The sequence below is a fragment of the Seriola aureovittata genome, chromosome 12 (genome assembly GCF_021018895.1).
Source record: "Seriola aureovittata isolate HTS-2021-v1 ecotype China chromosome 12, ASM2101889v1, whole genome shotgun sequence".
Taxonomy (NCBI): Eukaryota; Metazoa; Chordata; class Actinopteri; order Carangiformes; family Carangidae; genus Seriola; species Seriola aureovittata.
Genome location: NC_079375.1, coordinates 4,105,105 through 4,122,544, shown reverse-complemented (window position 1 = coordinate 4,122,544; position 17,440 = coordinate 4,105,105). Strand labels below are relative to the sequence as shown.

At 40.3% G+C, this 17,440-nt stretch overlaps 1 protein-coding gene across 1 annotated transcript in view; it reads right to left on the bottom strand.

Annotated features, from left to right (window-relative positions):
• The window catches only part of LOC130179228 (receptor-type tyrosine-protein phosphatase N2-like), a 231,040-nt gene that overhangs the window by 82,793 nt on the left and 130,807 nt on the right, over positions 1-17,440 (bottom strand). The window contains exon 12 of the mRNA XM_056392074.1: positions 17,195-17,259. Within this exon, the coding sequence (XP_056248049.1) occupies positions 17,195-17,259 (65 nt within the window). The remainder of the gene's footprint in view (positions 1-17,194; positions 17,260-17,440) is intronic.

Below are 17,440 nucleotides of genomic sequence, written 5' to 3'. Positions count from 1 at the left end.
GATATAATGAACTTAACTATGAAGGACTTGTCTATTGAATCAATGACTATGTTGATCTTGGTTACCCTTGAAACACTTGCCTTATACACTATACACCGTGTGTCAGTCAGATGATTACTCACTTTTATCCAACAGAAGACCAGATGCGCCAAAACATTCACACACTGTAAAATGAAAAGTTTATATTGTTGAGGTTGTGCAGCTCTCACCCTGACTCCTTTGAACGTCTGTGAGCCAGTACCTCACCAGAGGAGATGCCTTTTCCACACATTCAAAAGTAAGTAATTCAATTTTTTTCATGGTATTACGGTGCCAGATAAACAAGAAGCATCTCCACAACCTTCTATTTCCATTGCAGTGAATGCTCTAATTAACTTTCCATCACAGCATTTTCTAATTGATTGGCGATCATCCACTTGTGACAGACACCTAGAAGACAGGTATTCATCCAATACACGCAGCGTCACTCTCATTTCATGGTGGGTGCGTGTTAGACACTGGATGTTTATAAGTATTATCAAAACACAGACAATTTAATTATTCCCCCTCTGATATGTCTCAGCATCTACAAAGCACAGGCAAACTCTGTCAAGACCTGAGATTTCAAGGTGGTCCTGTCTTAGATGTCCTTTGAGAGACAACAGATAAAATTCTATCAGCGTTCATATCTTTTTTTCCCTCTTTTTCCATACCAGGATGAAATGATCAATTTCCAGAAATCTACAATCAGGTATTATCTTTTATCTTTTCCTTTTTTTTTTTTGCTTTAAGGTAGAGAAGATTGCAGTGTTTGGGGGCCGGCTTAAAAGCAGTGGCAGTGGTCTGGAAAACAATGCAATCTTTTCAAAGTATTCATCACCTGATAAAAGCAGCCAAGGTCAGACCTATGGGAGATTGCTCAATCGAAAACATTATTTGTGCACCGGGTTGTTTGCCTGGAGAGCACTTTTAAAAGAGCAAAACTGCTTGGGAACAGCAGTAGCGGTGATTGAAGTGTAATAATGTCTGGTACATTAAACTTTCTTTAAAAATTTGTACCATTATGTTGTGTCGTGATTGCTTAGTGGGCCAAGAAAACCATGAGATTCTCATCACTTTCCTTCTCCTGGTCTTTCTTGGCTCACCGTGAACTCTCTAATGAAGCCAAAAATACACAAAAGACAATGCTATACTCTCATCAGTGGTGTTCACAAGAAGCTAAAATAGGATTAGATAGAAGCTGAATTTATATCCACTTTAGGTCAGCTCCTGTTCCACCATGTCTCTTAACATGGTTTCGCATCATCACTGCTTGTGCTTGTTGGCAGGTGAAAGACCAGTGTGTATCAAGACGGTTATTGTTAGAGCAGCCTTTCTTAAAGTGTGGTCCAGCAGTGGTCCACAAGAAACCCCTAGCTGTCCGCAAGTAAATAGGTTAGGTTTAAATTTAGTGTTTCTCAAACTGGCTTTGAGTGACCACAAATCCTACTAGAGAGTATTGTATTTGTGTTGTTTTCAATATTAAATCAACTCATATGTAAATTTAAACATTATTAGGCCTATATGAAATGGCTGTTTTACAGTGTAGTTGGAATTCACTGTAACCAGCCGTTTGGCGACACTGCCAACTCACGCCGGTTTACAGTTTATGTTAAAAATGAGGGAGGGTTAAAACTGTGTCAGTTAACAGAAAATCAAATGAAACCTTCAACATAACGGAAACAACAGGCAAGTGTTTAAGTGTTAAGTTTTAGTAGTAATTTAGTCACCGTGACTGAGACTAGTGGTGCGTTTGATGACATCCGGCTAGTGTTCATATGTGTGTGAATATTCTGATGTTACATAAATAACATTTGTTGCCATGCAGTGTGTGAGGTTTCCTGATAATCAAACTCCTAACATGATTGATATAACCAGATATCTGAGTGGTTAAGGCACTTGCGAGTGCACATTTTCTGAGCAGAGTCAGCGGTTCAATTCCCGGTGGGTTTGACTTCTTGCGGCATGTCATTCCCATGCTCTCTGTCCCTGCATTACTTGTCTGCCTTCACTGTCCTGTCCAATAAAGCCACTAAAATCTGGCATTTGCGGACACAGTGTTAGTGGTTGTGCTCATGCTAACTTTTGCTCTCTGTACTGACAAGGTTTTGGTTTATTTTTCCCCGCCCTCATCCCCACAAGTTGACAGAATTGGTTCCTTAGGTTTGTGACGTGAAACCCTGGCTGTCTGAATCCGTTTTAATGAGGCTGTCATTGGTTCAGTGCAGTTCCATTGTAGAGCTCAGTCATGGCATTGACTGCTTATTTGCTTATGAAATGTCTAAAAATTTGCCATATGATGCCATACCCCTTCTTCTAAATGATATGTCTAGACATTGAGCCACAGGAAAGCACATTTTCTGATGTTCTGATTTACTTCAAATGCCTCACAAAGCACTTTAAGTGAACAGTTACAGGTATTGTTGAGGGTTGTGTTGGTTCCCCTTTCTACTCCGGATCAACCTGCTTCATTTTATAATACTTATAATAGTGGATCAAATTCGACCCACCATGGCGAGCGACTCAGTTATCATCAGCATAGAAAATCATTCCCTACTGTTTGTGATCAGCACAGAAACACAGGAGCTAACAGTGATATGATGAAGGGGGGGATTAATCCCTGCTAATTGCTCACCACACAACTCATGCTGTGACTGAGAACAGCTACATTAGCCAACAGGAGGAAGACAAACAACTGTAATATGAATTAAATAGTCCATTATATGCACATGGAACAACCCAATGGTGAGTAGCAACTGAACAAATGAGAGGAGTCAGATTTGCTGCTGCGACTATAAATGTGAGTAAACAACAACACAGAGGAAAATTAATTCTAAATCATTTGCACAATTATCTCATCAATCAATGCAGTTCTGTTGATCGCTAATCAAAGCTAAAAAGATCTAATTTCTAATAATGAGTTTATCACTGTTCATACATGTTGCAGACATGTTGCAGAGAGTCTTGAACGCAAACAACTCAAAATGTTAATTTAAAGTAAAAGAAGGAGGAATGTGTTAAAAATATAATGAGTCTGAGGCTTCAATATGCCTCATATGATGTGTTTCACTTTTATTTTTTAAATTGAGCATTGAGGTTCATTCTTGGCCTTAGAAATAACCATGTTCAAAGTCAAGTTTTTTCAGGAGCATTCAACCAGATCCATTTCCATGACGACTGAATAAGCCACATGATATTGTTGAAAGATCTTGGATTATATTGTCAAAATATTGTTTCCAAGGCCAATAAATAACTGTCATGCTTAAATTGTAAGACAACAGAGCCGTTATAACAGAGCAAATTTATTCCCTGAAGAAAACTGTCTGACATGGTTGAAAGCTCCAGAGAAAGCTATTTTGAGGACTTTATCATTGAGTTTTTTAGCTGTCAACATTACATCTGGTGTTTTAGTAAAATCATTACATAATGTCTATGACCAAATCTTAACTCTAATGTTAAATACATTGTTTTAGTCATCTTGACTTGTCTGTTAGTAACACTATTCAAGTAATAATGTCATGGCAGTTAACGTTAAGGAAAATAACTATCACAAAATTGACCATAATATAATTTTGTGTTTCTATTTTATTTTTAAATGCATAAATTTTAACTACCTCCCACCACCATTACTGATTCCTTCTGCCTTCCAATAAATCCAGTCCAGCAGCTTTGGCAGCAGTTGTGAACAGTTAAACTGATTCTTTATCTGTAGCAGACAACAAAAGTTTCGCACACACGCAGTGACGAGTGCTAAAGGAGACAAGCCACACAGTACGATATCGTCCATGACCTTTGAGTCCCGGTGGCTCTCAGCAGGTTTTTCTAGAGCTGTGCTGAAGCTTTAGATACTGCAGGCATGAAATGCAGGCCGTATGGGAACTGATGCTTTTTCTCCTTTTGCATTCAGTTCAGTCTGGAGCATCAACTGAACGATCGAACTGTAAATGTAATAATGAACCGTAAAGCCAGATCCCACTCTGCTGTGTTGTTTGTGTTGGAGAAGTTTCTGCATGTTGTCTGTGGAATAAAGTTTGTGTTTTCAGGCTTTGTCTGTCACACAGCCGTCTGGCAACAGAGATGTTTTGTTACCTTTATCATCAGCTTGATGCTTCATTGTTTTCATTGCTGTTTTGGTCACCGGAAGAGTCTCTGGATAAAAAGCAACTGTTTAATGTCAAAAATTTAAATTTTACCATTTGCAATCACCCGACCTGCCGTCTACTCTGTGAAGGTAACAGAAATCATAATGTTGTTTGGCAGTGGTGGATCATCAGATGCATCTGGAATAATAACTATCCAGACACATGATGTAAGAAATGCCACTTTTACAATTCAATACCTCTAAAATTGCAGAGGACTGATTCTATTCAAGTGTTAAAACTTTCCTGTTCAGTTTATTTTTTTCTTTATTTTTCACTAAAGAAAAGTCTATGCTTTTTTTTTGAAAATGAAGAATATCTCTTTCCTTTCAGAGCTGTGCAGATTTCATTGATATATGCTCAAACCGTAGAGATATACTGTGTCTTTTTGTGAGCAGGCAACCAGGTCGAGTATAATTTCAGTGTTTTGTTATTTTCCTGTGCCAGTACAGTTTGTATTTGAGGTACTGCAGCCGAGCCGAGCTGTGCTATTTGCTGAGTGTAGTGGGTACAATGAAACTTGAGGCTGTCACCAATGAGTGGGAGGAAAACTGTCTGATATTCACCTTCGCCTGTTTCTGTCGAACAAAGAATGTGCTGCTGTGAGGAGACGTCTCCGTGTGTGTTTCTCTGAGTGTGTTTCAGTTTCTCTGATCTTGCCTGCTAAAGATAAGCACTTAACTTTATCATCTTAAACTGTTTTGAACCGTCTACTCTGGCTACGTGTTGTCCACGCACAGATTTCAAATAAATTAACTAAACTAAAAACCAACTCCTCCAACCTGAACAACCATACAGATTGATTTTTAACCCTCTGATACAATCCATGGGAGTGTCTCCAGAAATAGCGCCCCTATAGTGGCAGCTGTACTGGACCTCGGTTGTCATGGTTACAATAATAAACACATAGACTCTACCAAGAGTGGTGTACCTACCATCGTTGCCATGGTTACTATAATAACAGTCATGGCTTGGTTAGGTTTAGGAAAAGATCCTGATTTGGGTTGATATAAGTACTTCCTCAACATTAGACGATCTTTGTTGTCATGGTTACAGGAACAACAATGTGGTTAACTTGAACGATAGAAGCAACATAAACTGCTACTTTCACATCGGAATCGAACAACGCTATTCTGTTGTTTTATTTTCTTTACTGATTAATCTGTTGTTTTATATTTAGAATATTTATTTGTGTGTAAAATGTTTTTAAAAAAATGACCATCATCATAAGTCTAGGCAATTCATAATGACATGAATAACAGAAAGGCAGCAAATCTTCATAGAGACTGGAACCAGCGCCAGCGATTGGGATATATGTCTGATAAATGACTGAAGCAATTCCTCAATCACTAAAATGTCAACTGACATGTTGAATAATCGACAATTGGTTCCAGTGCTACAGTATATTTGCAGGACTTTCTTTACAAAGACACAATTTATTTATGGAGTCTGTTTATTTCTCTGCAGGTTTATATGTATTTCTGTAAATGTTCATGAAGGACGTGACTGAAATGTATGTGATTATACATGTTCATGCATTCTGCATTCCCACAGGCACCTCTCTGCACGCCGCCTGCGCACACACCCACACCACAGCTGTATAAACAGATCAGTCCACCATTGCACATTAGCTCTGTCTGTCAGCTGCAGGACTGCAGCGCACATCAGCCAGGCCTGTGATGCATTCTGCTAACCCCATGGAGGGAGGAAGATATTCTGGGGAGCTTGTAATGGTCGCTGAGGTGGGTGGGGGTAATTATGGCTGAGCCTGCGGTCCCTGACAGACCTCTGCGTGCCCACCCGGGGAGCGATGTGCCTGGGTAAAAGCGTCTCCGAGCCTGCCTGTCAGTGTCCACAGACGAGCAGCTCAGCCTCCCAGCTAACAGAAACCTTTAGCTGCAGATGCCACGCAGTGTGTGGCGCTGCTGTTACTATCACCGGGAGGAGAAGGGGCTTTGGGAAGGCAGATGTGAAGAGGAAGAAAAACAAAGCAATAACACACAAATAACAGCCAAGCAATTTGCAGAAACATGCACATTATGTATGTTTTCCCTCTCTCTGTCTTTCTCTGCTTCTTTTGATATTTGTTATGTGTTGTTAAGAAAAAGATTTATTTTTAACTCTCCTAGACTTTCATCTTAAGTAGCTATAAAGTTGGAAAAATCTTGTTATTGCATCCTTTCTGACAGCTTCACATATTCTGTATCAGCATGTCCCAACTCTTCTTTGAAGCTGTACTATATTTAAAATTCAATTCTAAGTAAAATATCCATTGATTAGCTATACCACTTATCCTTAAATAATCATTGAGGGACTGGGCCATCACAGGGCCAACATATAGAGACAAATAACCATTCGCGCTCACATTCACACCTACAGGCGACTTAGAGTCGCCAGTTACCCCGACCTGCATGTCTTTGGACAGGTAGGAGAGTAAAATATCCAAAACCCGAAACTTCATTCTAAAGATCTTGAGTTGAGACTTTTCTTTTGCCAAACTACTGTTTTCCAAAGTCAAGAATGACTCAAAACACACACATATACACACAGGCGTCCTGATCTTCCTCTACATTTGCTGATATTGTTTATGTTAACGAGTGAGTGGACAACACCAGCCGCCTACTATCATACCAAGATGCCACTGGCTAATCAGGCGTGAGAAGTAGTTAATGAGACGGGCCATTTAAGAGTATCAGGCCATTTGCTCAATGATGTGTACAGACAACAGTGTTGCAGTGTGTCCTCCGCTCTAAATTACAGCTTGGTATTCACATTAGACTGAGCCTACAGGTGCATAATACCAGGCTTGATGCCTTGTTGTCGCTACACACTGCAGCACCTTGTTTTGCTCGAGTGGAGCCTCTCGGGAGTTTGTTCTGTCCGACAGAACAAGAGATCCACACCGTCGAGGTGTATTGCAATTCTGGGCTTTCATTTTTTTTTTTTTTTTTTCTGGATGACCTCAACTGTACCTAACAGCCCATTTAGCACCTGGGGAAAATGGAGAGGGGGTGCGAGCCTTGTATGCCAGCTGTCTGTAGTGCCATGCTGCTTGCCAGAAAGCCCAGCGGGCGTCCACAGCCCCTGTAAGCAGCCTGCCAGTCTGCTGAAATGTAGCTCGCAGTCAGAACGATGTGTGCTTTAAGTACAGCACACAGAGGCGAATCTAGCCCAGGTACAAAGCAGGCTCGGCTGAACACGGAGACGCTAAGCTGTACTGACAAACTTGGGATAACGAGGAAAACACACTTTCCTTCTCTAAGTGTTCTTAAAGGGGGTACACGGAGCATTTTAAATGAGTTACGTCAACATTCATTTTGCCATTGATTTCTAATAAAGCGGCAGAGTTGGGCAGACGGTTCGCCTCCAGCTGTCTCTCCTCTGATTTTACTACGTGAGCCGCTAATATTAGGAGGGAAATCACAAACCACAGAGAAACATGTGGCCTCTGTGGTGTCACTCATCAGCTTATGAAGCAACAAGTCCTCATACACAGCAAAATAGTTAAGGTTTGTTTAAGTTTCAGTGACTCAAACCACCTGTTCAAGGTTAAAGACAGATCATTTTCACTGTTTAAAGTAACTGTTGTTGAGTATTGTAGCATCCACCCTGATCTATGATATCTGCCACCAACAGTTGGTTTCAGTTGAGCATACTGTTGCTAGTAGCAACCACTACTGTCCCAGTTCTATTGCAGATTTAACTGATATCCTATTGTCTGTAACCAAGCAAAAACAGACTCATCTGGACTTATCTCTAAATGCTGGATCATTATCTGTGTTTACTCAATTCCTTATGGCTATTTTGTGGCTTTTGTTTTTAATTTGATGTATTAAATTAGTTTTTTTTTGCAATCACTCCTGACCAGACTTGCCATTATACCAGCTGTCAGTGGAATATGTTGTAATTCAACATCTTAAGTAACTGATAAATCACAGTTGGGTTATGTGTTGCCACAAAGATGGAGAAACAAGAAAAGATTGATGGATGATCTCAATCAGTGTCTTCGCAAAACACAACCACAGTGTTGAAGTGAAAGAGCTGACAACCGATATTTCACTGTGTTTCACTCTGGTGAAAATAATGATCATGGTGGAAAAGTCTTTTAAATACCTCCACGGTCCACTGCCACTCTCCAGTGAGGCTATGAAGGGAGGTTGATGGCACCTTGGTCTCCCCTGTCACATCTGTTATCTGGTTTTATGCCTTGTTTATATTTTTAAACAAAAAGGAACTTTGAATTAAATTAAATTAAATTAAACACACTCGCACACACATGAGCACATACACAGCCATGCTTATTATAGACTAATAATTTAATTTGAGGGGTCGTCACTAAATAATCACAAATAGGAAGAAATTTTAGGTGCAGTGACCTGGACCTAGATCTGGAACTGCATCAACATACAGTGAAGTGAAGTAGTACATGAGAAAACAGTGACATAAATCAAGACTGTCTTTTCTCATGTGGTTAGAAATGATTCTAAAAAAGTCTGGATCCACACAAAAAAGTGCAGACAGAATTTCTTTTTGATATATCAAACAAATGGGACTGAAAATATAGCGCGACCTCAGCGGCAGAGGTAACAAGCTCTGCTCTTCTGGATGGGAAGCAAACTGTCTTCTGTAACCAGATAGACCACACAGTCTGACAGACACCTGGGATATATCCCAGCATGCATCTGGCCCTTAGGGCCCCTGCGGTGAGCTTTCATTACCATATCAAAGGCCATTCGGGCACCGTGTCTCGGCCGGAGAGAGAAAGAAGAGCCAGCACTTCAACAGCCTCTCGATTCAATTTTTCACATGGAGCCATTTGAATATCTATGGCAGGAGATGCAGATGGATGCATAAGTGTCCCACACAAACACACACACACACGGAGACAAATGCACACTCAGGTGCACTTTCACGCTTAAACATGAAGGTACATAGTGTATGCACGTATGTATACAAGCTCATACGCGTGCCATTGTTCTGCTGGTCTATGATTTATTTCCCTCTTTGTGATGAAAATTACAGGTGGAACCGGGCGCCGCGGCGAACAGACAACCTTGATCCAGTGTGTGTGTCTCTCTGCTTCATGAATATTCTCATTCAAATCCAGCTCTCTTTTCAGGCACCTGGGTAGGCAGCAAAACAACAATACTGTGTCATTACGACTGATGCTATCACTCTGCTCTCCCCCACAACCACAGAAACCACAGACAAGAATATACTCTCAGTGAAATCATTATGAAAGCCGCTCATTGTGGCTCAGTGGGTAGAGCAAGACAACAAACAACGCTGCCAGGGTGAGAAATTCTATTCAATAAGATCTCCTGCAATATTGTGAAATGAGGATGAACTCTGAAATCCAGATTATCTGTTGTGGAAACGGATTATGTGGAGATTACATTCCATCACTATGCACTGGATAATGTGACAAAAGCATAAATTGGACAGGGAGTTTTTATCTGTTTGTTGCATGAAAAGATTAGTGAACAGTTGTGTTTAAACAAGTAAAACAGTTTCAGCTAAAGTTGAGCTTACACTGTCGGCAACCAGAGCAGCGTTATTCAAGGTTAGGAGCGGACCGCTGAAGCGTCTGAGGTAAGGTTGGACGCAGTGGTCGTGGATAAAATGAGAAGAAAATATCTATGATCAGTGTTTCTGTGTGTTCAGTGTCAGATCTGAGCATTTACAGCCAGGATCAAACTGTTCAAGAGACAATATCGTTATGTTTTGGGAGTTTCTAAAGGCATCATTAAGGTTTTCTAAGTTAAGCAACTACTCCTATACAACTAACAGACATAAATTGTTAAAAGCTGCGATGAATGTTGCAATGTTTTTAGAGATTTGTTTTTTTGGAATGAACCAAAATAAAAATAGCAAAAATTGTCACTATATTCATTAAAAATAATAATTATTGTAATAATAATTCATTAAAAAATCAAAGGCAACTTGTACCAGTGAGTATAAATCCAGCGCATTCACAAATCTTATATGGAAAAAGAACAAGCGATTACGCTCCTCTGCTCCGACTTAATCACAGTTACAGCTGATCTTTATAATAACCTCATGAATTTATGAATTTATAAGCTCTACGCCTACGGTTCCACCACAACGTTCGACGCAGTACAAAACTATTTAACTCTGTTTTTGTGCAAACATTTTTGAATTGCTTTACACGGTCTTTAACAGTAATGTTTGTTGGTAAATGTGAGACGTTCATGTCACTTGTCTGCAGCTTCACAACATGCTTCAAAACCAGAAACAAGGAAGTGAGTTTGGTGAAGTACATTAAGGTTTTGATTGGTTCAACTTGGGGGAAACTATGATGATTTTTGATCAAATGTGCAGAAAGCTTGCTGTGATCAGTTGGCAGAACGGTTGGATTTGCGTCAATTATTGCGATTGCGACTTTCTGGAGGGACTGAGAAATCCTGACTTTTGGTCCATAGTATGGTTCAAGCTCAGCGTCCCAAGTGTGTAAAGCTAGCTTTCTGAAAAACCTTTTGCAATCTCCAAGCCGAGGCAGAGACACTACTGAAGTACTCTTCTGAACTGACTTTCACCTGTAAAAACAGGGACCTGAAAAGAAAAGTTCAACCAACCAAAAACTTGCAGCGGTTGATTTCACTCTGCCACAGTTCAAATCAGTTAATTTAGCTGCTGTAATTTTCAATACTAGAAACGATCTGAAGCCACTCGCCTGTGTGTGTTTTTGTGTAAATGTGAGTGTTCATGCCTGTCTGTATTTTTATGTAGTGAGTTTTTTAAGTGGTGATGGAAAGGGGCGATCTTCTGTGTGTTTTCTTCCCTTTTTTTTTGTTTTTTTTTTGTTTCATTAGCTCCCTCCCACCTCCCTGCCTCCCTCTATTTGTGAAATCGCTCTTTCCGACAGACAGATTGGATGCGCCTTGATTTGCGGTGAACAAAGAGAGCTGGTCAGGGTGGAGGGGGATTAGTGCCACTCCAGGACAATTATAATCTGGTTGCTGCCACGGCAACCTTATCTCCTACCTCCCTCCCAACACACACACATTCTCTTAATTGGACTCAAGTCTCAGCGTGGAAACAACTGTGGTGAGTTTTCCGTGGCCTCTGCGAGGCTGTGTTCAATCGCGAAGCCACGTGAGGTAACAGTGGTCAGCCCAGAGGAAAATGAAGAGAGTCTGAAGTCATTTAACAAGCAGCAGCGTGTCGTGTGAACCTTAATAAAAAACTTAAATGAGGATGTTTGAGATTTTAATGAAGGCTTGTAATCTATCAAAGCCACCGAGAAGTCACTGTGCAAACAATGGAACCAAAAAATAAAAAATAAAAAGCATCTTTATCTCCTGATCCTACCAATGCACTGCTGTGCCAGAAATAGACTGTGTATCATTTAATGTCATTTAATGTCACAATCACAGGCCTCTTTATGAGGTACAATCTAACCTAGCTCTGCCATGAACTTTAACGGAGCTTGTACATTTTCAGTTTTTGCTGACACTGTCTGAAATGTGATCGTGGGTGGCGGTGTTGTACTGGAGTGCAAAGTACTTTCAAATATTTTGTCTGACAAAATATTAAAAACGCCTTTCAATATAATGCTAATACCAACCCAATAATAAACATGAAGAAGAATTATTACCTTTCTGACAGTGTCAAGCTTTGTAAAAGAAGAATTCATGGCAGAGCTGTTGTATTATTGCACTATTTTACAAGTACCTAAGAAAGTGGTGCATGTATAACTTTAATGTGTGGTCAAATCCTTCATCATAGGTTTTGTAATGAAACAGATAGTAAAAGTGTTAATGCTGTAGTGTACAGTTGGTGAAAAGTCTGGTGAGAAGAATACCTGTATTATATATACCTGTAGCTGATGAACTGTTCCCTCAGTTCAGTAACTCAAACCCCAGTCCCTCGGTGTCCCTTCCACATTTACTCAATTCAGAGTTTGCTGAATGCAGTGTTTGTTGTTTGTTCAAATATGTGAAATAACTAATATTTACGTTTTCCTGAAAAGCGCCCTCTAATGGTCATGCAACTATTGACGGACATGACGGGACCGCCAGAGGAAGTTCAGTTATACCAGTGGTTCTCAAAGTTGGGACCGGGGACCTCCAGGCGTCCTGGAAGGGGTTCCTGGAGGTCCCCAGCAAAAAAAAGGGAAATGATTTATTTTCACTATAATTCTATCCATAAATAACACAGAGTGTATGACTGTTTTCTTCATGGGTTTCAAACAATTTCTGTAATAAAACTTCTAAAAGCAGAAATGAGTTATACCACTAAAGAAGAGGTCGGGGGGGCAGCAGGACAAACAGAGCGCATGATTTTGACATGAGAGGTGAAAGGCTCATACGTTTTTGGAAAAGGCATAAAGGTTGTACTGACACCGAACTATATTCCCTTTTCAAGTATAAGAACGTCTCTTTGACATTCCTTGAACATAGAATTATTTACAGGATAACATGTTGCTTTTTTGATGGAAAATGTGTAGATTTCATCCAGAGCACAAAGAAACGCAGCTCTTTGTGGCACGTTGAAGACGTAACGCTGCCATCCTGAACAGGAAGGAGGAAGACTATGCATGAGCGTGACTACAATTTACAACAGTGTTTGAGAAAATGAAATACAGATTACACGGGGCAGACAACTCAACAGTCTGCTGCGCGTTGTATTGACAGCTGTACTTGTCAGTTGCTGTCAAATCCACCTCTTTGCTTCTTTTTAAATGCTAGTCTTGAACGGGTGCTGAGCAGATTTTTAAAACTTACATTGAATTAACTGGTTTCTAGACCAGTAAATATCTCTCTGACAAATCACGTCCCAAACTGTTTTCAGATATCTCGCTAACTATCTAACACATCCTGCTATCACTGTGTTTTTGTATTTGGTTTTTTGGGGTTTTTTTTTTTTTTTGCATTTTCCCGGATTCACTCAAGTCTGTCCTTTATTTAGTAAATTGCCTGCACTTAGAGTTCGAAAGGCAGATATCTCCACCAAACGCATCACATCAATATGCTTACTGGAGCTTCAATGCATTTGCTGTCCTGAATTTCAAAGAACGAAAAAAGCAGCAACGAGAAAAGGCAAATTACTGCCTCAATTTTTCAGAAACACGATACGTGAGAAATTGAGGAATATGGTCACGAATCACGAATGGCCCACGAAGAATGAACAGCAGGAGATGTGCTGATTCACTCAGAGACAAGTGGAGTGGACATGAAGCCTATTGAAGGATGACACTTTGGCTGCTGGAGTGACTGAACCTGAAAGACTCCCTGATGCCTACTAATCTGCCTGGTCACTCACCATCATCTACATCATCAATGAAAAAATTGAATACAAAAATAAAACACAAAGTAAGAGTGATGCCGTCAGAGGGTCAGTGGCCTGGCTGCAGATTTACAGCTGTCACTGGACTCTTAAAGGATATTTTGTATTTGTGGAGAGTTATTTTCTCTATGTAATGTAGCTCTTGGCATTAAAAAACGAATTTTCTGTTGTCAATGAAGCTTAACTGATCCACTGCAATGTAAGTTGCACTTGCATGAGATAAACTAGCATCAGTTGTTTAATTCATGCTAGAGGTCTTCACGGGTCCACAGACCACCTAGGACTTCAGATCCACATTCCCTACAGTCCACGTCTCCTACAATCAAACAGGTCTGGGTCGTGTTCTGTGCTATTGTCCCGGGTCTGTTTAACATTATGAGTAATACCAGTGCTGATCATGGCTGTATTTTCTTGGCAAGGAGGATGGATCATACCCATCATAGCCAAGCGCAGGAGAAAAGGCTACTAACTTTATTAGTTTTGTTTTGGCAATCTGCAAATTCTGCATGGGTCCAGGACCAGCTTTCAAATAACAGATGAGTCCGGTTCGGGTTTGAGTCTGGCATTCCTCGGTTCTAAATGGATCCGGTTCACAACGTTCAAGTAATAGATTGGTCTGGTTTGGTTCTACATTTCCAGGTCTTTTTGGGTTCAGACACAAATACTTGGACCCTTGAGGACCTTTAATTCATGCTGAACCATCACTGGCTGATACATCATCTGTCATGGACCTTAGCTTCCTACTAATGTGCAAATCTACTTTTACTATTGACCTCACCAATTTTTAATCCTCAAGAATGTTTTTTATCCTTGTTGCTTCTCAGATTCTTTGAGATCTCCCTCCAACAGCAAATTGTCCACAAAAATATCAAAACTGTGGCCTCAGTAATTCAACATGATGACATTTTTCTATTTGACCTATGATATGAAAGGTTATCCGTTTTCCTCCAGAATGTGAAGTGAAACATGGAGTTCAGATTCATGCTGTACAGCTGGTGGATGGTCGCTCTAGCTGCTGAGAGGGGTCACACTTTCAGTTACAGGACGGTCTCTCTAAAATCTTTCTGAGCCATTATCTGCACTCCTGCGAGAAGGTGTCCATCTTTGTTTCACTACTTGAACTGAAACCTCCCATCGTCATTTTATATGTTGTGAGTTTGATGACCTTCAGATTGTTGAAACCTACTTCGTACTTTCCAAAACACATCCATAAATAAACAACAAGCCAATGTTTGAAAAGACGAAGTGCACTATTTTTATTCCATATGTACTAATATGTAATTTTATTTGAGTTTCTCTGAGTGTGTAACCCACTACAAAGTTTCCTCAATAATTCAATAATGGAAAAAAGTGGTGCCAGCCAGTCAGTGATGCCACAGAATAATGGTGATTAGTAAGTGTCAGAAATCTTTATTTACTGTTCTCTACAGAGTAAAATATAGACTGCTCATTATGTAAGGGGTTGTGAATGAGAGAATGGATTTCTAAAATCCTTGAAAATGAACCAGGGCATTTTAAACTCCTTATATTTGTGTTTAAGTTGACATACCCTCCCCATGTAATTCCTATTTATCTGTTGCACTTAGCATGCTGGACTGTCAAGCCCACAGTAATTTATATTCTGTTTTACTGTTTGACTGTGTTGTCGTTATTGGTTTCATGGCATGCTATTTTTCCCCATTACCTTTGCTGCTGCAACAACATAATTTCCCCACAGGGATCAATAAATTTTCAGGTTATCTTCGTTTCAGATATACACGGGCATCGATGACAAAATGAGAATTCATTTGTCCGCCTGCCAAATAAACCCAACACTCACAGCTGCAGGCCAGCTCAGAATTTCCTCGCGGAGTCGAGCTTGGACTAAAACAAATCGTCTCCTCTACAGTCATGAGAAACTAACTTTTCTTCTTTTTTTGTATTTTTGACCTGTCAGCAGTGATGTAGTATGCTAATATTCTTATTTTACAGTGTATGATAAAAGTATAATAAACACTGTATGGGGTGATGATGGATGTTGCAGGTTGAGACTCTCAGACTGGTTTTTGCTTTTCCTCTATCTGGCAGCCTGTGATGGAGGGATTTTCTCTGCCCCTCTCTCTCTCTCTCTTACAACAAAGGTTCGATTGGCCATATTTTGCTCCTGTTTGCAGCTGAGGTATCGATCACCTTGATAGACCCTCCATTCCACCCTCGCAACTTCTCTCTCCTTCATTCTCCTCACTTCCCTCCGCCACCCTTTTCCAACCGTTTCTCTCTCAGACCTCACTGCTGCCACTTTGATAAGCATTGTGAATGGCGTGCCGTCATCGGTACAGACTAACTCTTGAATCAATAGGCGAGTGCAGACGCTCAGCAGCCTATTTACCAGAGAGATGGTGTAGAATAGCAATGCTGAGAGATGAAAACCAAAGGAGGGAGAGAGACGGAGAGAGGTGGCAGGGATGGAGTAGGCGTCAAACGTTAAGAATTTTAGCTGTTATATATTTTTGTTAAGATGCTGCTTTTTTTTTTTTTACACAATTACAATTATAAAGGATGTTCTACACACACTTAGAGACAAACAGTGAGAAAAAGAAAGATAGGAAAGGACAGTGAACGGATTCTGGTTCTTCAGTAAGTCAAAAAAATTTGATTACGTAAATAAAAAAGTGAGGAATGTAAGATACGAGGGCTTAGACACCCCTATCCAGAGACTACTATGCACTTTGGGTATGTGGCTGTTTTTCATGGTCTGGTCTAAGACCCTTAATTACTGCAACGGGAAATCTTAAACACACAGATTACAAATGGTATTTTAGGCAACAGTGTTCTTCCAACTTTGTGGAAGCAGTTTGGGGAAGGTGCTTGTCTGTTTAAACATGATAATGCCTCTGCACAAAGCCAGCTACATAACAACATGATTTTAACAAATTTGGTGTGGAAGAATGTAACTTGGCTGAACAGAACACTGACCTCATCCAGCACCTCTGGGAGCCAGGCTTCATCACCCAACATTCATGTTGGACCTCACTAATGCTTTTCTAGCTGAATGGCAGCAAATCCCTGCAGCCAGGTTCCAAAATCTTGGGGGAAGCCTTCCCAGAGGAGTGGAGGCTGTCATAGCAACACATTAATGCCCATGGTTTTGGAATGGGGTAAGAAAAACTGCAGTTCAAGCTGACATCTACATCGGCAATGACAAGATTGAGCAAGTGTCCTCTTTGTTTCAGAACTAAATGACCCAAACAACACGGAAATAAGGCAAAGGCAATAGCACTACCAAGTTCTGGAACATTTGGAGAGACAGATCTGTGAGCACTTGCACCAAGACACGCCTTTTCAATAGTGTTGCCGGGCCAGTAGCCTCGTATGGCTGTGACACGTTGAGCCGTAAAATAACTGATGAACAAAAGTTGATGGTCATACAGACGGATTCTCGGTATACCACACAGTGAAAAGAAATCTAATGATTTCATCCTAAAAAAGACTGGCATGAAACCAATCCTTCTGGAAACATCTCAAGAACTGATGACACACGGGAACGCTTTGTGCTTGAAGGCAAAGTAGAAGGAAGACGCTCCCAAGGCACATGACACACTTTCTTTGAGTCTCCACATGTTTTTGCTGCATAGTGTAAGGTGATTCTCATTCTGTTTTAATAAATATTGGGGATGCAGACTCATACCATATTTTTGTGATCACCTGAAACTTTGATTCAAACTGTGAAAAGTTTAAACTGTACTCACATCGGCGACTCCAGCCTCCAGGATGCTGAGCTTGGCTTCTTTCTCCAAAGCCGCTTTCTGCTGAACTACAGTGAGAAAAAGAACACAGAGGAAACAACAATCATCAATGAACTGAAAAAAAAAAGAGAAAATAATCTCAGACATTTTCTCATCTTGTATCTATAGGAACAAACACAGGAAACTCAGCCCTGAAGCTGAATCAGGTCAGTTTAAAAGCAAACATTAATCTATATAGAACAAAATAGA